Here is a 22,358-nt window from a genome sequence, read left to right as displayed (position 1 = left end):
TCCTGTCCCAGGAAGACCAGCAGGTGGGGGCGGCCGGAGGGAGCAGCCCCAGAGTGGGAGCAAGGAAGAGCCGCTTTGGGTGGGTGGAGACAGGGCCTGCCTGCCAGACCCCTCAAGGAGCGGAGGGAGCCCGGCCCCATCGGGAGAGGAGCCCCTTCCTCCCCCCCCCGGCCCCAATCCCAGGTCACGGGGCCTGCTGGGCATCTCCGGGCTGCTCGTCGCCAAAGCCCATCGGACCAGCCGGCCGACTGACGCTCCGCTCGAGACGCGGCTGCCTCCTGGAGCCCCTCGGCTGCAGCCCCCTGGCCTGGAAGGAGGAGGAACCGGGGGGGCTCCTTAACCCGCCCCCCCCCAGCCCAGACACAGAGGGAGAGAGAGACGCGGAGCCTCTCTGTCCCCCCTCCAGCAAACCTTCTCATACAGGGCGAACCGGCCGCGCTTCTGCCGGAGACGGATGACGCGGCTGAGGGCGAATTCTCACTGGTGCGTCTCCCGCCCCCTCCGGGACTAAGGAGAAACATCGCTGCCCCCCATCACAGACCCCAAAGTTTCCCTCTGGGGCTGGAAGCAGATTTCTCTCCCGTCCTTGTGGGGCTGCAGCCATGGGGCCGGCCTGGGCTCCCCTGGTGACGATGGTGCTGCTGCTGGGGCCGTCCTTGGTCCCTGGGGCTGGAGGGAGGAAGGCGCCCCCAGGTAAGGGGAGGAGATGGGCGAAGGGGGGAGGAGGAGGGGCTTGGAGAGAGACCCCCCCTTGTGCCCTTCACTATCCCAATGGGACCCCGTTAAGCCCAAAGGCAGGTGGTCCCTGGGGAGAGAAAAGGGGGCAAGAGGGACCCAGGGAGCCTCCGAGGCCCAGGGAGGGGTGGGTGGAAAGGCGAAGCGGGGCCCCCGGGATCCTCAGCCAGCCCCCCACTTCTGCCTCCGCCCATTGCCTCTGGAGCTGCCTCGAGAGGAGTCGGGCACTGGAGGGTCTGTCGCCCCCAAGCAGGACCCTTTGGAGCGGGGGCGGGGGGAGGGTGAAAGAGGAAGAACAGAGCAGGGCAGGACGGGGGCAGGGAGGAGCTGGTGGCGTCTGCGCTGAAACGGCGCACTGAGCACACTGTCCTTGCTGGATCCGGCCAAGAAGGTCTGTCTAGTTCTCCCCCTTTCTCCAAGCGTGGCCCCCACGTGGCCCCCGCAGGCTCACAAAGCCACTGCCAGCCGCCCTCCCCCCCCATGGGCAGAAGGGCTTTGTTGCCTTCAAGAGGTGGGGGGGCCTCCCCAGAGAGAAGCAGGGATGGGGGTGGGTGGGGGTTGACTGAACCAGCCCCTCCCATCGTCTGCCCCCCTCTGGGCTCCCCGCTTGGCAGCCTCCTCTTGAGCAAAGCTCACCAGAAGTGGGGAGATGCTCTTCCGCCCACGCTCACCGCCTGCCCTGGCATCAGCCGAGAGCCCTTGAGCAGCCAGGGGGACGGGCAGGAGCCCAGCCTGCACCCAGCAGTCCCAGCAGGGAGCTGCACTGATGAGGGATGTCTGCACCTGTTGCACTTCTGCCTGGCCCACAACTCTTAAGGGCAGAGGAGCCCTGCCAGGAAAGGGATGGTGGCCCCAGCCCTTCTCCCTGTCTCTGCCCTTCCAAACTCCCCCCCATCCCAATATGGGCAGAGTTCAGAGTGGGGGAGTCATGGGTTGGAGGGGGGACCCCCTGCAGGGCCTGCCGGTGGTGGTCCTGGGAAGGCACTGCTCAACCCCACTCCGCTGCCCTTGGATGGGGTGGTGTCAGGGCCAGTATTTTTGGGCCTGAATTGTTGTTATGTCTTGATTGCAGGCTGGGAGTTCGGCTGAGGGAGTAACTGACATCAACCCTGCAGTGTTGCCCAGTGTTGTTTTCCTTACACTGCAGGTTGGGGGAGAGAGTCGGGGAGGACAACCCTGCAGTGCAGACTAGTGTTATTATACGTCTTCCAGAATGGAGGGGCCTGTGGCCATGAGAGAAGGGTGTAGGGCAGCCCTGCAGTGTAGTCCACTGCTGGGACGGAGGCTGGTGGGGACCCTCAGCCAAAGCTCCTCTTACAAAACAGCCTCAGCTTGCAGCACAGCCCCTGCTTCACTGGCAGCCCCTCAGCCCCCTCCCGAGTCCAAATCAAGCCCTGAGCTGCAGGCAGAATCTTCTTCCTCCATGGACTTTTCAGTGTTCAAAAGCAAAACAGGGATGAATTGTTTTCGCGTAAAAGGGGACCTGAGCGAGGGGGGTGGGGGGCTCCTCCCTCTGCTGCTGCATTAATTCTGTGGGGAGAGGGAGCGACGTTCTGGGCATCTTCCCCTTCTGCCCCGCAAGAGAAGGAATCATGGAATAAGGTCTACTCAAACTGGTCCTTGGAGGGACGTGTCCCGGGCCACCCAAGACATTTTGCTGCCTGAGGGGAACCAGAAAATCTGCCCTGCCCCGTCTGTGCTCGGTGCGCCCCGCCTCCCCATGCACACACTGTCACACACTCCTCAGATGTCCGGTCCAAATTCCAGCTTCCCCATGAAGCTCCTGGGATCCCCTTGGCCCAATCGCAACCTCTCAGCCTGACCTACCACACAGGGTTGTTGTGAGGATAAAATGGGGGGGGGGAGGATTTGTACACCACCTTTTGTTCCTGGAGAAAAGGTGGAATATAAATGTAATCACATAAAGTTATGAGTAGCTGTGGTCGAAAAAACATGATTCTGACAAAATGCTATAAACAGTTCAAAACAAGCCACCCAGTGTGCAAAGTGACCATGTGTGCATTGCACGGCTGCTTATGATGCGCACGCAGGGACACCCATGCACAAAGATGAGATGCATCAAGCGATTCTTAATAGTCCTGATGGAATTTGTCAGTTGGATGGTATATAAAGCTAAGGAAGCAATGCATTAAAATACCGGACTTTGAGATTAAATTTACAGAGACCTCGGGAAGGCAGCTAAGGCCGCAATCCTGTGCACGCTGACCTGGCGGAAAGCCCAATTGTTCAGGCATCAGGAGTTTTAGGCATCAGGAGTTTTAAGGGCGATGCAGTCATGAGAGCCCCCCCCCCCCAGTTAAGAGTGTGCAAATCAGCTTTATGAGTTTGCTTTTTAAATAAAAGGTTCAAACGATGGGGGCATATTTGCAAGAGCAGGATAAGGGTCTGGCCATTCGCAGCTCCAGACCCTCATTTCCTGAAGGCACATTATATCTAAAAGGGTGACAAAAAAGGAGTAAATATAATAATACTAATGCTAACAATAAAGTTTATATAACCCAAAATTAAGTTTCAAACAGCTGTTCAACCTTTAACCATGCATGAGATTGGGTTGATAAGGACACTGTTTTATTTTTTAAATACGTGAATGCCTCCTGTTCCCTTTACAGTAACATTTCTCTTGGGAACGGATTAAGTGCACCCAGAAAGAAAGCTGGTGTTGGGGAATTAGAAGGACAGAAATGCAGCAGGAAGGGAGAGTTGCAGCAGACATTTATTCGTCAGAGGCTGAATGTCAAAGAGCGATTCTTTGCTCTTTGCTTGGAGAAGGACGGACGCTAGTTGAAAGTGCTAGTCTCTGATTTTTTGTGTTTTCTTATCTTGCCTCTTCCTTTGTGCTGCCGCGTGCTTCCATATCTTACCTGGGGCCCTTCGGATGGCTTGGACTTCAACTCCCATCAGCCCCAGCCAGCATGGCCAATGGTCAGAGATACTGGGAGTTGTAGTCCAAAACACCAGGAGGGCACCAGGTTGGGGGAGGCGAGGGTCCGCCAGGGCTTCTGTCTGTGTTGGGTTTTTCTGCTGCTGCTGGTTGATTTGGGTTGCATGGCCTTGTAGGCCCCTTCCAACCCTACTATTCTATGATTCTACTATTCTATAACGTATCTATACACACACAGAGAGGGAGAGATAAAGGTTTTCCCTAAAAGGTGCATTAAAAACATTTAAATAAGTAAATAAAAATATGGGATGATATGGCTTGAAAGGGGGGTTAGTCAAAGCATGGAGGAGAAGCTTAGCAGTGGCCGCTGGTCATCATGGCTATTTGCTGCCTCCCATCTCAGAAGCAGCATGCTGGGGAACATGGGCGGGAGGGGGCAATTCCTCTCCTGCTCTGCCTGTGGGGCATCTGGCCAGCCACTGCGTGAACAGGATGCTGGACTAGAAAGGGCTTTGGTCTGGTCCAGCATCAGGGCTCTTCTCATGTCCTTAGTGTTGCATTTTCCTTCCTCTCCTCTTCTCTGCAGCCCCCCCCCATAGCCCACAATCTACTCCGGAGGGTCCCCAACTAGTGTCCCCAACCCCCTGGAGAGTCATGGATGACGTTCTGTCATGTGTGTCGGGGGGAGACACTAGTTGGATACTCCCCCCCACATATCCCACATCATAAGGGGATGTGTAAAAGCCAGAACGAAACAGGCCGGAATGGCCCCTTTATTTTTTTAAAAAACCATGCCCCAAATAGCGGGAGAATATTTTTTGCCGTTACAGGCAATAGTCCATATTCAAGACAAACGGCCCAGGACGGCAACATCTAAGTGCGCCAGATCAACCAAACTCACCAGTCACACATCGCTATATGGGACTGATAGACAGTCACAAAATGTCCACAGAAACCGTGTTTCTGCAGCCACTCCAGGCAACAGACGGCACTCCGGAAAAATAGCCCGGAATGGCGCCTCCCAAGCAAGCCAAATCCACCAAATCCACCACTCAGATGTGACTCCATGGGAGGGATGGAATAAGCCGTTGAACCTCAGCAGAAACCTTATTCCGGCCTCTGATCAGAGGAATGGTCCATATTCCTAAGAACCACCAGGAACGATAAGTTGCAAGTGAGCCAAACAAAGCAAGTTCACCAGCTACACAGAACTGTTTGGGACTGATGCAAGAAGCCACAAACCCTCCACAGAAACCACGTTCTGGTACCAGGGAATAAATGGCCCGTCACACCAACTGCTGAGTGAACCAACCCGACCAAAATAACCAGGGACACACACTAGATGGAAAACCTCTACACAAACCAGGTTCTAGGATTTGTTCCAGGCAATAAATATTATTCTGGGAAAATGGCCCAGAATGCAAATTTCCTAGTTAGCCAAACTAAATTCCCCCACAACAAAAAAATCAGAACACATCCTCAGGAACCACATTCTGAGATCTGTTGCAGGCAACTTAACATATTCTTGAAAAATGGTCTGGAATGCCAATTTCCCAGATGGTGAAACCAACCAAATTCAAACATTGGACACTGACTGAAATTATCTATGATTTCAATAAGGGTATTTGGGGCAATGCAGGGCCGCGGTGGCGTAGTGGTTAAGATGCTGAACTGCAGACCGGAAGGTCGGAGGACAGCAGTTCGAGACCCAAGTGCCGCGTGATGGAGTGAGCTCCCGTCTTCAGTCCCAGCTCCTGCCAACCTAGCAGTTCGAAAGCAAGAAATTGCAAGTAGATAAATAGGTACCGCTTCAGTGGGAAAGGTAACAGCGTTCTGTGCACCTCGGTGTTCAGTCATGCCGGCCACATGACCACGGAAGCGTCTTTGGACAGCGCCGGCTCTTCGGCTTAGAAACGGGGATGAGTACCGCACCCTAGAGTCGGACACGACTGGTTGGGGACACCTTTACCTTTACCTTTTTTATTTGGGGCAATAGGCCATTGAGGAGGTCAGATTGCCGGTTCTGATGCGTCCTTGCCCAGAAATTGTCATACGGTATTGGATCCAATGGGAGTACGTAGCCTAAAAGGCTCAGGTTTAAAGCCTCCCAAGCCATGTAACTTTCCACTGTCTGACTTGCACACACAGGGAAAGATTAAGGAGACATGCTGGAATTGTTTTCTGGGGTAAATTAGACCAAAATAGTTGGTTGAACAGACAAATTTAATTTGACGATGTCAAATGCTACTTAGTAAGGCTAAGAGTTAAAGGCAAGTTTCTGTAAATGTTTGTGTGTTTCGATTCCGTTACATTCCTGCAATAGCCATTAAAGGTGGCTTTTCAGTCTGACAATGAGTGGTTTCTCTGGACGCTTTGTGGCTTATTGTATCGATCCCATCCAGTCTGGGCTGCCTGGTGAGTTTGGCCCGGAACGGCAACTGAAACTTGAGGAGGGATTGTTGCCCAGAATGGATACTGGAACGGGGTTGCTGTGGCTGTTTTGTGGCTTATTGGGCCGCCACCACGCAGTGATGTGTGACTGGTGAGTGGGGTCGATTTCGCTCATTCGGAAGCGGCCGTTCCGGGCTGTTCTGGGCATTACGAGATTAGTAGTAATATGGTGTTGGAAGGGTTTTCGTTCTAAAGTATTGTTCTCAAGAGTCTCTAACACCTGCCGCTACTTTTGGCATGGTTGTTTTTTTCCCCCAATCCAGGGCCCTTTCTGGCCGGTTGTGGCTTTCACACCGTCCCGTCGTCAGTGTGCCCGGGGCTTCACAGAGCACGAGCGGGGAGGTCCCTGCCCCAAGGAGCTTCCAGTCCGGAACTGGGCCTGGGGAAGCAGCAGAGGGAGGGGAGGGGAGGGGAGGGGAGGGGAGGCCGGGGGGGGGGGAGAGGCTCACGAGAGGAAGGACAGGAGTGCCTCTGGTCCCGGGGGCGGCGCACGGCCCCGTTCTTCTCCACCGGGGAGGCGCACAAAAGGGGCTCCCTGACGGCCCCAGACGTGCCTTCCTGAGCCGCAGGTGTGTCGGTCTCCGGGTTAAAAACTCTCGGGGCAGCAGCCCTCGCTGCGGCGCCCCCCGCGGGCTGAGGGCGGGCGCAGGTCCTGCCCCGCCGAGGGGCTGGCCGGAGTTGGTGGACGTGGGGGGCAGCGGGGTCTCCCTGACGGCCCCTCCCCGCCCCTCCCCCCGCAGCCCCCAGTTCCGGCACCGGGACAAGCAGCGGCAGCCCCTGCAAGGGCGGTGTGCGGCGGCGGGGCGGGGGCCTCCCGGGAGCTCTCCCCCCTGACCCTCCTGTCCCTCCCCCCCCGCCGCCCCTCCCCAGGGCATTTCCTGGCCCAGGCCAAGGCCGAGTGCCGCTTCGCCAACGGGACGGGCCGGCAGCCGCAGGCGCGCTTCCTCTACAGGTACGTCTACGACCGGCAGGAGCTCGTGCGCTTCGACAGCCACCGCGGGGTCTACGAGGCCCTCTCGCCGCTGGGGGAGCCGACAGCCGCGTATTGGAACGGCCAGAGGGAGGTTCTGCAGGACGCGCGGGCCGCGGTGGACTACTTCTGCTGGCACAACTACGCCATCGACGGGACCTTCGCCCACGCGCGGCGGGGTGAGTGGGGCCCGGGCAGGGCGGGCGGGCAGCAGGAGGGGAGAGGAGGGGTCTCTTGGGAGCGTCTCCGCGGGGGGGGCAGCCCTCTCTCAAGGGTGGCGGTGGTGGGAAGGGCGGAGCGAGGGAGGGAGCCGGGGAAGGGGAAGGGGAGGGAGAGGCGGGGTGGGTGAGTGGAAAGCCTCCCCCCCTCCCCCCTCCCCCTTTCCCTGCACCTGTAAGCCCCCCAATACACAGATCTGCGCACAAGCCGGCTTAGAACCGCCCCCCTTGAGGCCCCCTCCCCACGGACCCTGACAGCCCCACCCCACCCCCAAGAACACAGCCAAGTGCAGGATCCACCGGGGTCCCTGGGAAGGGCCTCCTGCCCGGACCGTTTCACCGTATAAGGGGGCGAAAAACACACTTTCCCTCTTTCTCCCCCGCTCATCTCTCTCTGACCTGGAACTTGTGAGACCGCAGCCCACCGTGGCTTCATTGAACCGTGGGGGCTGTTGCATCCCGCCACGTGCCCAGGGCACCATTTTTGCGCGGCGCCCGTGGGAGCCTAGCTTGCCGTGGCTTGCCGTCTCATGCGAACCCAGGCAGCAGGGGTTGTTTGAGGGTTAGGCGACCGTCCAGTAGCCCTGGAACAAGCCAGGGCGTACTCCCTTGGGGCCGTGGCCTAGAGAACGGGCATTTCCTCCCGGAACGCCCTTGCCGGCCAGAGGTTCCCCGTGGCTGTTCCAGATGGTAAAGTAGCTTCCTCATGCCAGAAGCAAGGCAAAGCCCCACCTCTTTCTGTCCATGTGGCCTCATAGCTAATGTGATCTTCTGATGTGGAGCGGCATAGAAATATTGTAAATAAATAAATAAATAATCTCCTCTCCCATAAATTTGAGCTCAACAGTCTCAACTCTTAGAAGATTCCCATAAGATTAAGAGCATAAGCAGAGCCCTGCTGGATCCAACCAAGGGTCCATCTAGTCCCCCATTCTGTTCACACAGTGGCCAACCAGCTGTCGACCAGGAACCCACAAGCAGGGCATGAGTGCAGCAGCACCCTCCCGCCCATGTCCCCCAGCAACTGGTGTACATAGCTCGCTGCTCCTGGTACTGGAGGTAGCACATAGCCCACATAGCCATGGATAGCCTTTTCCTCCAGGAATTTGTCCAACCCCCTTTTAAAGCCATCCAAATTGGCGGCCATCACTACATCCTGTGGTAGCAAATTCCATAGTTTTAACTATGCACTGTGTGAAGAAGTCCTGCCTTTGGTCTGTCCTGCATCTCCCACCAGTCAGCTTCGTAGGATGACCCCGGGTTCTAGTAATTTGAGAGATGCTGCAGCCCCTTGCCCTTTTCAGTTGCCCTTTTCTGCACTTTTTCCAGCTCTACAATACCTTTTTTTAGGTGTGGTGACCAGAACTGTACACAGTATTCCAAGTGTGGTCGCACCATAGTTTTGAATGTGGCAGTATGATCTTGGCAGTTTTATTCCTTTTCTAATTATGCCTAACATGGAGTTTGCCTTTTTTTACAGCGGCCGCACACTGGGTTGACATCACAGAGCTCTCCACCACACCCCCAAGATCTCTTTCCTGGTCGGTCACCGCTAGCTCAGATCCCATCAGGTTATACTTGTTGCTGGGATTTTTTGCCCCAACGTGCATCACTTTACACTTGCTTACATTGAACCGCATTTGCCATTTGGATGCCCTTTCCCCCAGTTTGGAGAGATCCTTCTGGAGCTCTTCACATTCCCTTTTTGTTTTAATCTCCCTAAATAATTTGGTGTCATCGGCAAACTTGGCCACTTCACTGCTCACTCCGAATTCCAGATCATTGATGAACAGGTTGAGAAGCATTGGTCCGAATACAGATCCCTGTGGGATGCTGCTATTTACTTCCCTCCCTTGGGAGAATGTACCATTTATTCCTACTCTCTGCTTTCTGTTCTTTAACCGGTGAGTGATCCATAAGAGGACCTCTCCTCTTATTCCATGCCTGCCAAGTATGCTCAGGAGTCTTTCGTGAGGGACTTCATCAAAAGCCTTTTGGAAGTCCAAGTAAACAATGTCTACCAGATCACCCCTGTCTGCATGTTTATTTACACTCTCAAAGAGATCGAAAAGCTTGGTGAGACAGGAATCACCAACCGTGCGGAAGCTGGGTCGATTCTTTCTCAGCAGGGCTTGTCCTTCTGTATGCTTACTAATTTTATCATTAATAATGCCTTCAACCAATTTGCCTGAAACAGACGTTAAGTTAAGCGGCCTGTAATTTCCCAATCCCCCCTGGATCCCTTTTTGAAAACTGGTGTTACACTGGCCAACTTCCAGGCCTCTGGTATAGAGGCTGAACTTTGGGACAGGTTGCATATTTTGGTCAGAAGATTAGTAATGTCATATTTGAGTTCTTTGAGCACTCTAGGATGGATTCCATCTGGGCCCAATGATCTCTTTGCTTTCAGTGTATCGATCAGGGTGAGAACTTCATCCTTTGTCACCACCATTTGCCTCCGTTCCTCAGACTCCCTTCCCGAAAACATCAGTTCCGGCAAGACTTCCATTTTCTGAAGAATGCTCTCTTTTCTCTAGTAGCTTCGTTCGCGCTGCTCGTGAACCATGCTGGAGACCTCTTGGACTTGGTGCTCCTTTCCTAACCTGTGCTACACATGTTAGCTGGGCTTCTATTATTGTGGCTTTAAACCTCCAAGCATTCTGAAGGGATCTAATCCTCTTGACTGCCCCTTTCAGCGTCCTTTTCACCGGTTCCCTCATTTTAGAGAGGTTTCCTCTTTTGAAGTCAAATGTGACTGTGCTGGGCTTCCTGGGCAATTTTCCACTTAAATATACATTCAGTCTGAGAGTCCTGTGATCACTGTTTCCAGTTGGTTCAGCAACATTTACATCTCACACTAGGTCCTGGGAGACGCCATTTAGGATTAAATCCAAGGTCGCCTCCCCTCTGGTCGGTTCCACGACCAACTGTTCTAGAGCACAATCATTTAGGGTGTCGAGAAGTGTAACGTCCCTGTCGCGGCCGGAACATGCATTTATCCAGTCAATGTGGAGCTGATTGAGGTTGCCCATTATTACAACAATTCCATGGTTGGAGCTCTCCCTGAGTTGCTTTCTATTTAAGGGCCAGTCTGAGCATTCTGGTCTGGGGGACAACAGCATGTTCCTAGCACGACATTAGTTTTGGAGCCTGGTGTTGTCACCCACGGCGCTTCTGGGGAAGAGCCAGCCCTTTCAGGTGCTCGACACTGTGCCCGTTGACGTACAGGCCCCCCTCCCCAGTATGCCCTTCCCCGTCCTTCCGATAGAGCTCATCCAGCGATGACCGCATCCCACTGGTTCTCTCTGCTCCACCAGGGTTCTGCAATGCCCACGGTATCCAGGTTTTCCTTTAAAAGCGAGCACTCCAACTCTCCCACTTGGCTCAAGCCTGCTAGCATTTGCATCGAAACACCTACACGCAGTGTCCCTCCCCAGATGCCTCTGGTGTGTGCATCGCTTGCTGTGGGACTTTGGCCGCTCTGATTGGCTATTATGTTCTGCCACGTACTCCTGGCCTATTTCCTCCCCTCCTACATTTGGGCAATTGGACACATTTTCAACTTCATCCCTTTGGGATGATTTAACCCGAAGCAGATGCTTCCCAGCTCTGGTCGGCTTCCCCCAGGGTTTAGTTGAAGCGCTGCTCTGCCCCCCTTCTAATGTTTAGCGCCAGCCGTCTGGCTCCATTTTGGTTCAAGTGGAGCCCATCCCTCCTGTACAGGCCCAGCTTGTCCCAAAACGTTCCCCAGGGCCTAACAAATCTGAGCCCCTCCTCCCTGCACCACCATCTCCCCCGTGCATTGAGACTCCTCAGCTTTGTCTGTCTAGCTGGCCCTGCGCGTGGAACAGGTAGCATTTCCGAGAAAGCCACCTTAGGGGTCCTGGGTTTCACCCTCCTACCTAGCAACCTAGATTTGGCTTCCAGGACCTCACGACTACATTTTCTTGCATCATTCGTACCAACATGGACCACAGCCACTGACTCTGCCCCAGCACCATCTCCTAGGGTATCTAGAGGGCTTGTGACATCCGCAATCTTCACACCAGGCAGACAGTTCACCATGCGGTCCACACGCCCATCACAAACCCAATTGTCTAAGTGTCTAATCATTGAATCTCCCGCTACCACAAGTCCCCCTCCCCCAGGAGGCACATCCTTGGTGCGAGAGGATACTTGTTCGTCTTCCGAGGATTGGCTCCCTTCCACGGGATCATTTCCCTCATCCTCAGAATGACGCCCTCCTTCCCCTAGACCCGCATTCTCCGTGACAGCAGAGGAGCGGTCACCCTGGGAGTGGGACAGCTGATAGGTCCCTGAAGGCCTCATCCACCCACCTCTCTGCCTCTCTTAGCTTCTCCAGGTCAGCAACCTTGGCCTTGAGGGAGCGCATTTGTTCCCTGAGGGCCAGCAGCTGGTTACACCGAGCACACGCCCAGGACGCCCATCCAGCAGGCAGATAGTCGTACGTGTGGCACTCGGAGCAGTGCCCTGGATAGCCCCCACATACCAAAACATGCCAAGAAGGCTTCAACAGGAAGGTTTCTTTCAGGCTAGATACGTCCTGAAGTTTACCTTCGAGAAATCAACACTTTCCTCAACCTTTCTGTATTAAACCTCAGTAAATAAATCTTTCTAAACATCTGTATATCACACTTGTTAGTGATCATGCCTTGCGCAATATTATTTGCTCATTAATGGGTAAGTAGGAACGGTGCCCCTTTGACCCTGAGTGAGGTGGTCTTACGCTCCTCATCCCTCCCATGATCTGGAACTAGGCGTGAGCAGGGAAGTGGCCCAAGTTTGCTGATGACACCAAATTATTTAGGTGGTTAAAACACAAAGGGGTTGTGAGGCACTCCAAAAAGATCTGTCCAGACTGGGAGAATGGGCGTCATTAAACATCAATATGACACCGCTGGGGGAGGTCCTCCAGAGAGGTGGACTGAGGGGTCGCCAGTCTGCAGTTGACCCCCAGCTCTCTCTCTGCTCTTCATCAAACCCGGTGAGGCAGTGGCTGTATGGAACCAGTGCCTGGCTGCGGAAATGGACTGGATGGGTGCCAGTAAACGGAGACCCAGTCCAGACAAGACGGAGGTACTGCTAGTGGGTGGTTCTTCCGCCCGGCCAGCTGATGCTCAGCCTGTTCTGGAGGGGGTTGCCCTCCCCCTAAAGAATGAGGATCATCGCTTGGGGGCGCCCTTGGACCCAGAAGAGTCAGTCGAGGAGCAGGTGGACTCGGGGCCACGGAGCACCTTTTATCAGCTGATATTCCAACTACGTCCCCATCTGGGCAGAGGCAGCATAGCTACAGTTATCCACGCTCTGATAATCGCTCGTCTGGATTGCTGCAGTGCGTTATACGTGGGGCTGCCTTTGGAAACAGACTGGAAGCTTCTGCTGGTCCAAGATAGGCAGCGAGACTGTTAATGGAGGCTGGCCAGCGTGGCCATATTATGCCAGTACTTTTCCATCTGCACCGGCTGTCAGCCCATGTCCGGGCCCAATTCAAAGTGCTGGTGTTAACATGCAAGGCCCAAAATGGCTTGGGGCCATGTTACCCGAGGGATCATCTCCTCCCATATACACCTGCCTGGACCCTAAGTTCAGCTTCAGCAGCCCTTGTCTGGGAGCCCCTGCCAAGGATGTGAGGTGGATGGCTACCAAGAAGAGGGCCTTTTCTGCTGTGGCACCCCAGTGGCGGAATGAGCTTCCCAGAGAGGTTCTCCTGGTGCCTGCACTGTGCTGTTTTTGGTGACAGGTGAAGGGCTTTTTATTTTCTCGGGCATTTTAGTTTTTCAGTTTCTGTTCTAAATCTGGGATTGTGTTTTAAATCTTCCCACTGTGGCTAGGTTTAATTTGTTTATTATACTGCAGTTTTAAACTTTAGAAGTTTAATATCCTGTTTTATTGCCTTCTATTTCACGGTTTTTAATTGTTGTGAACCGCCCAGAGAGCTTTGGCTCTTGGGAAGTATGAAAATGTAACTAACTAAATAAAGAAAATGGCAAATGCGGTTCAGTGTAAGGAAGCGTGAAGTGATGTGCCTTGGGGCAAGAAATCCCAGCTTCACGTTAGTGCGCAGCCACTGTGAAAAGGTAAATTCCATGTTAGGCATAATGAGAAAAGGAACTGAGAATAAAACTGCCAAGATCATACTGCCCCTCTACAAATCCATGGTGAGACCACACTTGGAATACCGTGTCCCGTTCGGGCCACCACACCTAAAAAACATATTGTAGAGCTGGAAAAAGTGCAGAAAAGGGCAACTGAAATGATCAAGGGGCTGGAGCATCTCTCCTACGAGGGAAGGTTACAGCAGCTGGGATTATTTAGCCTGGAAAAAAGGAAGGTGAGGGGAGACATAATAGAGGTGAACAAAGTCAAGCCTGGTGTGGAGAATGTAGGTAGGGAGACATTTTTCTCCCTCTCTCAAAATACGAGACCCCACTAGGGCCATCTCATGAAGCTGGATGGTGGGAGATTCAGGACAGAGAAAAGGAAGGCCTCCTTCACACAGCGCAGAGTTAAACTATGGAATTCGCTACGTCAAGATGTCATGATGGCCACCAGTTTCGATGTCTTTAAAAGGGGGTTGGACAAATTCCTGGAGGAGAAGGTTATCCATGGCTCCTAGTCCTGAGGGCTCTGTGTTACCTCCCATAGCAGAGGCAGTGAGCCCATGTGCACCAGTTGCTGGGGAACATGGGCAGGAGGGTGCTGTCGCACTCGTGTCCTGCTGGTGGGTTTCCCGAGGGGAGGTGGTGGGCCACTGTGCTTGGTCTGATCCAGCAGGGCTTGTCTTATGTTCTTGGTAACCCTTTTCATGTTGAGTGATGAGGTTAAACTCAGCAGTTGTTTTGCAGATATTATCCAGACAGCCTTATCAACTAGTTTCTAATATCAGTTTACCAAAATTGATTGTGAACCTGCTTCTGTTTTTGTGTGTCTTCTCTTTACTACAATCACTCCTTTTGTCTTATCCACCATTCCAAATTTTCGATCACGAATCATTCAGCATTTTCAATAGTGCTTCTGCTGGCTTTTCATAGCTAGACAGGCTTTCTTGCTTTGAGGGAGGAGAGTTAACCATTTATCCCTAGACGCCCTAGCAATTCCGATACAGCAAAATCAGCCTTTGCCTTAAAATCTGTGACAGTCCCACCTGCCAACACCTGTGAGGCCTGATAGATACCTGCAGCCTCCCTGTGCAGTGCAGCTTCCCTCTGAAGAAGGCCAGGTGCTGGGGAAGCGAGAGGGAAGGGCTGCGACCTCCCTGCCCCATTTTGGACTTCCCAGAGCGTGTCTGGGTGGCTGCAGAGGGAAAGAGTTTGCTGCTGTTGGTCTCCTCCATTTTCTGGATCTTTCTCAGCTTCTCCTGTTTCCTCCCCTCCCTCCCCCCACCATGACGTCCTTCTTCTTCCCTTCCAGTTAAGCCCACAGTCTCCATCTCCCCCACCAAGGACGACCCCCTCTCCCCCCACACCCTGCTGCTCTGCACTGCGGCCAGTTTCTATCCCCTGGAGATCGAGATCAAATGGCTGAAGAACGGGCAAGAGGAGAAGGAAGGGGTTGCCTATGGGGAAGAGCTCCGGAACGGAGACTGGACGTACCAGACCCAGGTGATGCTGGAGACGTCGCCCGAGCGGGGAGACATCTACACCTGCCAGGTGGAGCACCCCAGCCTGGAGATGCCCATCACGGTGCAGTGGGGTACGAGCCTCCCTCCCCCTTTCCCCTGGAGACCCAATCCTGCAAAGAGGGTGGGAATTCCACATTCCTGTGTCACTCCTGACCTGCTCGAGAGGCTGAAAGAGAGGCCCCAGCACTTCTCAGGAGGTGCCCCGTTCTGATGCATGTGAGCAAAAGCCAAAGTCTGGAGCTCCATGGGAGATCATTGCACCCACGACTTTCATCCAGCAGGCAGATGGTCTTGCATGTGGCACTCGGTGCAATACATTGGATAGCCCCCGCCCCCCTGACAGCTTTCTACATTCATAACTGGTTTTTTAGTTGGGTATGTTTTCCCTGGAAAACTTAGTTGTTTACTACAAGAAGGTGGGGAAATTATTTATAGTTATTTATTTACTTTACTTACTGTGAGTATGGAATAGGGAGGAAAGAGTTCACTGCTTTGGCTTCCTGGCACTGTTGCTAAACTCACACAGTTGCTTAACTCGTTTGTTTCCTGAAGTCTTGTCCCTGGGGCTGAGACGCTTCGTCCCTGGGGCTGCTCGCGCGGGGAGAGCTGGCTCCTTCACACGCATCCCTCCCTAAAGAGACAGGCCCAACTGCGGCTGCAGTGAATCTGATTGGAGGGCCTCGTTTGAAAAGCAAGGGAGGCTGTGTGTGAACTCCTGATCAGCCCTGGCTTCCAGGGGCTGGGAATGTAGGCAGTTGGCCCCCCAGGGAATGGTGATTCCTATCTAGGAAGGAGGACCATTAACAATATTGAATGGGAGACCTGTTGAGGGGAGATCCTCTGCTCAATGGGTCATTGGAGGGGACAGCAGACAAAGGGGAGGCGATTTGGGGAGGCTGTGGGTTGTGAGGTCTGGATACTTTTCTCTGTGTTTTTTGAAACTTAATTGATATGCTGAACTCTTAAACTTGCTTTATTTAATGAACTGCTCTTTAAGGCCTAAGCATGAGCCTAAACTGATCCCAAACGGAAGCTGGCCTGCACTTCTTCCTGCTTGAAGCACACTCTTCCACTGCTTACTTCGTCAAAAACTTAATTGATATGCTGTGTAAATTCAGTCCTGCTTAACTTCAGAAAGGAAGGAAAGGAAAGGTTCCTCCTGTGCAAGCACCGAGTCATTGCTGACCACTAGAGGGACGCCGCTTGCGCTGGCGTTTTCGTGGCAGACTGTAGTGGGCTGGTTTGCCCTGGCCTTCCCCAGGCGTGACCACCTTTCCCCCAGCAAGCTGGGTCCTCATTTTACCGACCTCGGAAGGATGGAGGGCTGAGGCGACCTGAGCCTGCTACCCAAGACCCAGCTTCCGCTGGGATCGAACTCAGGTCGTGGGGAGAGTTTCGGTTGCAATACTGCCGCCTACCACTCTGCGCCACACGAGGCTCGACTTAACTTCAGAACCAGCACTAAATGGGTCTGAAGCACCCCGGTGGGTAACCCAGCCAATTTCAACAGACAGACATTACTACAGACAAAATTGTAGATTGAAATCTATGTAAGGCTTTATTTCAGGAAAATACAAAATATAAAGCAAGTGGCAGGGTGGTTATATGAGCGCTAGAAACTTTCTCTATAATTACAGGGAAAGAAAGCAACACAAATAGAATATTAATTAAAGGAATTGCAGTTGCCAAGGATGGTATTACGAATATGGCTAATAGGGTAACGGCTTGAGCTTCTCGCCTTGTTATGCTTCCTCCGTCCAACTTTCTCCTGTTCACTGCTTGCGGTTTAAAGCTAAACTAAAACAAAACTAAACGTAACTAAAAGGTGTTAACTCTCCCGCTACTTCCTCCTGCACTTGACTTGGATATGAACACTATGCTAGAGCATTACTAAGTTCCTCAAGGCCTGTGAAGAATGGAGGTGGAAGTTAGCGTGAAAGTAAAAGCCCAAGACTTGGAAATAATTCTAAGCCCCACCTTCAGACACAACTCCCGATTATCAAGCTCAGAAATAATTCTAAGTTCTGCTTTCAGAAAATACTCTTAGTCCTTAGTTCAGAAAATATTCTAAGTTCCAAATAATAAGAGTCTCAGGAGGTCCACAGTGACCCACATCCTCGGGCCTGGTGGCGAGGCAGAAAGAGCGCAGTGAAGCAGCAGCAGGAACAGCAGCGGGGATGGGCTCTCCCTGCCTGTCCTTCTATACCCTCGCTCCGGTCAAAGGTGGGGCCCGAGGAGGGAGGACAGACTCCTCTTCCCATCAAAACAGGGCGTGTGTGGTTGGACCACCTGCTCACCAATCAGAGGTCCGGGGCCTCCTCTGTCTCCCACAATTTCAGGTGTTTGGGAAACATCTCTGGCACCGCTGCACATGGGTTACTTTGAAATGTCCCCAAACGTGGCCCGCAGCCCGCCACCTGGGCATGTTACCTGACTGACGCATTTCTCCCTGGTGCATCTCCTTTGATGCCACGGCCACCTTTGCCTGTCTTTGGCCATCTCCGCCCAAACACCTCCTGCCAGCTGTCGCTCGTGCGCAGGGCTACAGCTCCGCCGCCCGACTCGCCTCAAGGAAGGCCGCTCTCGTGTCAGCAGGTGTGCACCGCGAGATGCCGAAGCAGCCCTTCTCCTCCTCTTAGTGGGCCCCTGAGCAGGCTCCGTTCTGCCGCTCATCTCACTCACGCGCTCTGCCAGCGCTCCGTGGCCTGGAGCAAACCCTGTGAAGCCACCTGTGAAGACAGCTGCATTTCCCCGCCTTCCTTCAAAGACAGTCCTGCCAAACCTTAAGAGTCTTAGCTAGTGAGATAAAATCCAGCAGCACAGAATCAGACCTCAAGGTCTTTTTGCCCAGGGGCCAAGAGCCTGGAATAGAAGACTGATTCGTAAATCCGAGTCTGGGGTCTTTCAGGGGCTCTTCTTGTAGGTCTCCCCAAACCCTCACTCAGGTCATTCAGCCATCCCAGATCAAATTGGCCACCCCAGTCTTTGTTAGCAATGCTATCTGACACTTTCAGTATCAGATTAACATGCTGTTTGTTTTATTTTTATTTTATTTATTAAATTTGTTAGTTGCCCATCTGGCTGGTCACCCAGCCACTCTGGGCGATGTACAACATACAATAAAACAGTTTAAAACAATAAAATTCTACAATAAAAACATTTTCTAAAATACCCTAGTCCACCCCAAATGCCTGCCTGAACAACCACGTTTTTAATGCACGGCAGAAGCTCATTAAAGAGGGGGCATGACAGAGTTCCCTAGGGAGGGAGTTCCACAGAAAAGGCCCTCTCGCTCGCTGTACTCTTAAACTTGCTTTATTGAATGCAAGAGACTGAGGACAGGGCAAGCAGCGTGGGCTGAAAAAGGCCCTCCCTGTGTGTAGCGCATGGAACGGATCCCCCTTTCGAAAGCTGGGGGCTGAGAGGCCAGACCTGCCCCGATCCTGCTGCTCACGTGAGGCTCCCCTCCTCCTCCTCCCACAGAGCCACGGAGGTCGGACTCTGCCAGGAGCAAAGTGTGGACGGGGGTCGTGGGGGCCGTGCTGGGCGTGGTCTTTGTGGCCGTGGGACTCGCCCTCCACCTGAAGAGCAAGAAAGGTAATCGTGTGTGTGTGGGGGGGAGAAGTGGTGGCACCAAAGGAACTTTGTGGCGAAGGGATCAATGAATTTTGGATGCGGGTTGCCTGCCTCGTCCACATCCTCATCCCCCAGCAGAAGCTGCCCAGGATAAGGTTTTCTAGCATCCCCCTGCAGAAGGCCCTTCTAAAAGCTCCATGGGGCCTGTTCCAAGGGGAGAGGGAGAGCACCCCCCTCCAAGCACAGTGGCTTAGAGGTTGAGCTCTGAAACGGGAAGCCCCCAGGTGGAATCTCACCTCTGCCATGAACTCACAGGTGGCCTTAGGCAAGCCGCTCTCTCTCAGCCTCCGTCCTCCCACCTGCAGCATGGGGGACTACCTGACAGGGTGGAGGTGGTTGTCGTAAGGATGACAGCTGGGCAGTGCATGTGAAGCGCTTCGCATAGTTCAAAGCGCTGTGGAAATGGGAAGTGTTCTTGCAGCCTGTCCTGACTGGCGGCGGCACTCCAGGGCTCTGGGCAGAGAGAGAGGGGTCTCCCCCATCACTTGCTCGTGCCGGGCACCCTTCCTTCCCTGGAGATGCCAGGAAGGACCTGGGCAGAGGGACCCTCTGCATGCAGAGCAGGGGCTCGAACACTGCAGCCCCCTCCCCACAATGCGTATGCTGGAGTCGCACAGATCCTGCACCGGTGTTCAGGGGAGCCTGTGACCCCAGGAAGGGGGTCCTTGTGCTTCAGCGCCATCCCATCCGCCAGGACAGCAGGACCCTCTGAGGAGGGTTTGCTTGGAAAGATCCCCCTCAAGCAGAGTCAGGTCAGCTGCTGGGTCGGGAAGGCAGGCTGCGTTTTGCCACAATCCCGGGTCTCAGCTGGGCAGAGAAAAGAGGCAGGAGGGGTTTGTGCCTTGAGGGGCAGCTCATGGTGGAGGGAAGGAGGGTCTCGCTTCCATCCTCCCCTAAGCAGCACCCCCCCTCCATGGATGTAACTGTGTCTCCGTCTCTCTCTCCTTTTAGCAACGCCCATCCAACCACCTGCAGGTAAGGTCTCCGCACCTCTCCCCCAATTCCTTGTGTTCATTTTCATCCTGCCCTTTCAAAAGCATTTGTCCAGGGTAGTTTCCAGGTGTTTCAAAAAGACCCCGCAAAGCTGGCGTCCAGAGTGCAGCCGCCCTGCTAGTCTCTTGCAGCCGAAACAACCAGGAGTCTTGTGACAATTTGAAGTTTTCAGATTTCTTGTGGCAGAACCTTTTATGGGCAGATGCCAGATGGGCTATCCTCAGTGTGTGTGCTTATTTGTTTATTCTGAATAAAATAAAATCTCTTGAGTGGATTACATATAACAGTATTAAAATCACAGCTTAAAATACACCATAAAAACAATTGCAGCTACAACAGGAAGAACAATACAAAAACAGGAAATGGAGCAGCGTCATGAATAATTCCGATTATTACAGGCCAGATTAATTGCAAGCCTGTTGACGGATGTAGATGGATTCAGAGGGGGGAAATCCACTCAGAGGGGCCCAAAGAGATCAAAATGCAAGGTGCTTTCAATATAAGCACAGTGACAACTCACAAATTGAGATAATTTAGCCTTCCTAGTTTTGCTATGCTAATTTAACACTTCCAAAAGGGGAGGTACCTCCTTCGTCCCAATTAAGTCCTAAAAGGATAGAATCAAACTTGCGGGTCATTCTAAGATAGCCACTTCATTCTGGAGCCTGTCCAAATATGGTCTGTCAAAAATGTCTCCCTTTGGGTCAGCAGCAGAGCATCCGAGGAGGCTGATGGGGTGGGGTCCCCCTCACTGGGCTGCAGCCCCCTGCCCTGCATAGCCTGCCAGTCTGGAAGGTCCGTCAGTCACTCAGAGTGGGCTGGTGGTGGCATGTGAGGGCTGCAGTGGGGAGGGGGGAGATGGGAAAGCCCCTGGGCAAGTCAACATTCCCATCCCTCCCCTCTTCTTGCGCATCATCCAAACATGCATTTTCCTATTCGTTTATGTGTTTCACTGTACGTTTTCATTTTTCCCTCCCAGCACTCATCAGCTAGTCCGTCCAGCTTCGAGTCCCAACATGGAAAATAACTCTTTTGAAAGCTGCTGGAGCTCTTTCCTTCCTGGAAGATGCAAAACTGGAGGGGGTGAAAAAGAGAGCCTGCCGCCTGGACCTCCTCCTGCCGCCACCTCCAGCACTGGCTGCCTTCTCCTGTGTCTCTGAATGTGCTTCTGGGGCTTTCTTTGGGGGGTGGGGTGGAGTGGGAGGGGGATTCGTCCTGCCAAGTGCTGAGAAGATCCCTCTCCTTCCCTGGATTTCTGATCAGGAGCAGAGAACGGGTCAGAGTCCATTCCTCGCCTGGCAGGACCCCGCAGACAACCCCATTCCCAAGGGGGGGTGAGACTCACTCCGGGGTCAGCTGTCTGCATCCAGGAGCTGCTGCATCTGCACTGCAGGCAGTTCTGAGCAACATCTCTGACACACTGGGCCCCTCGGATGTCTCGGACTCTGACTCCCGCCGCCCCCGAGCACTGGCCATGCTGGCTGGGGCTGGTGGGATTGTAGTCCAACGCATCTGGAGGGCAGCGCATTGCCTCCCCCGGTGCAGACACTGCTGAGCGAGGTGGACCAGGGGCCTGACTGCGCACGGCCTCATATCTGCGTTAGGCCCGTCCTGTCGCCCGTGTGATAAATGCGGTTAAGCCTACAGGCGTTAAATACCAGTGGGAAATGAATCTGAATTTTTTTTCTTTCAGGTTTGTGCTAATAGTTTGCTGTGATACATTATTCCAGGTCTAGGTCCAGGCGCTTACTGGAACCAGACAAGTTAGTGCTCTTTCCCAGCTTTTCTGATCATTACTAATTATAAGATCTGAATCTAAGAGAACTTTACAGGGCTTGCTTAATAAGGCTTCCTGATTTTGTATCATCAAAATTTCAAAAGCGTTTTTTTCCCGGAGAGACCCGGCTTTCCTTAAGAACCTTAAGGCTATGCTTCTAAGCTGTGGATGCTGAAAAAATAAAGGTTGGGAGTACTGCATTTCATTCTGTATTTGTTCGTATGATTTAAATGTTCCTTTGTCTATGACTGCGGTTATTTCTATTAGCCTATGATGGTGCCATAAGGACAGGCTGCTGAACTGCGTTTCATCTGTCATCTCTTCACTGTACATAATAGCTGTTAATGGAGATAAACTGGACTTAATACCCTTTTAAATTTCAACCAGTTGTTAAACATGGTTTTGGTACATGGGTTCGTTCTTAATATCTTTTTGTCAAATTTATTACAGGACCATAGAGTATTTTTCAACTCTGTTGAGACATGATGTTTTAATTCAGTTGCTCTATCTGGATTAAACCATGTCTTCAAATGCATAAGCATAGCCGCAACGTAATCATTTTTTATGGATGGGAAGGCTAATACACCCTTCTTTGTTGCTTTTATTAAAGTTTTTTGTGCTCCTCTTGGTTTTTTCCCATTCCAGACAAAATCTAAGAACATTGTTTGCCAGTCTCCAAGTATCTTTTGTGGGGGGTAGCGCACTTCAAGGACTTGAAAGGTTGTCACAGAGAGGAAGGCCCGGATCTCTTCTCGATCCTCCCAGAGCACAGGACACAGAATCATGGGCTCAAGCGGCAGGAAGCCAGATTCTGGCTGCACATGAGGAGAAACCTCCTGACTGTCAGAGCAATACAACAATGGAGCCAATGACCTAGGGAGGTGGCGGGCTCTCCCACGCTGGGCGCGTTCAAGGCGAGGCTGGACAGCCACCTGTCAGGGATGCTCTGACTTGCATTCCTGCACTGAGCAGGAGGTTGGACTCAATGGCCTTGTAGGCCTCTTCCAGCCCTATTATTCTATGATTCTATCAAC

The 22,358-nt window shown here is 53.0% G+C and overlaps 1 protein-coding gene across 1 annotated transcript; it reads left to right on the top strand.

Annotated features, from left to right (window-relative positions):
* Positions 1-535: 535 nt before the first annotated feature.
* On the top strand, positions 536-21,983 carry LOC146356734 (H-2 class II histocompatibility antigen, E-S beta chain-like). Its single transcript, XM_084831954.1, has 6 exons — positions 536-693; positions 6,959-7,237; positions 14,708-14,989; positions 18,402-18,515; positions 19,506-19,529; positions 20,527-21,983. Exons 1-6 carry the CDS (start codon positions 603-605, stop codon positions 20,538-20,540), a joined length of 804 nt encoding a protein of 267 aa, XP_084688080.1. The 5' UTR covers positions 536-602; the 3' UTR covers positions 20,541-21,983.
* Positions 21,984-22,358: the final 375 nt, after the last annotated feature.

Source organism: Heloderma suspectum, chromosome 2 (genome assembly GCF_057233095.1).
Source record: "Heloderma suspectum isolate Gila_16-S chromosome 2, 16-S_ref, whole genome shotgun sequence".
Lineage (NCBI taxonomy): Eukaryota > Metazoa > Chordata > Lepidosauria > Squamata > Helodermatidae > Heloderma > Heloderma suspectum.
This window is presented reverse-complemented; position numbering and strand designations above follow the sequence as displayed.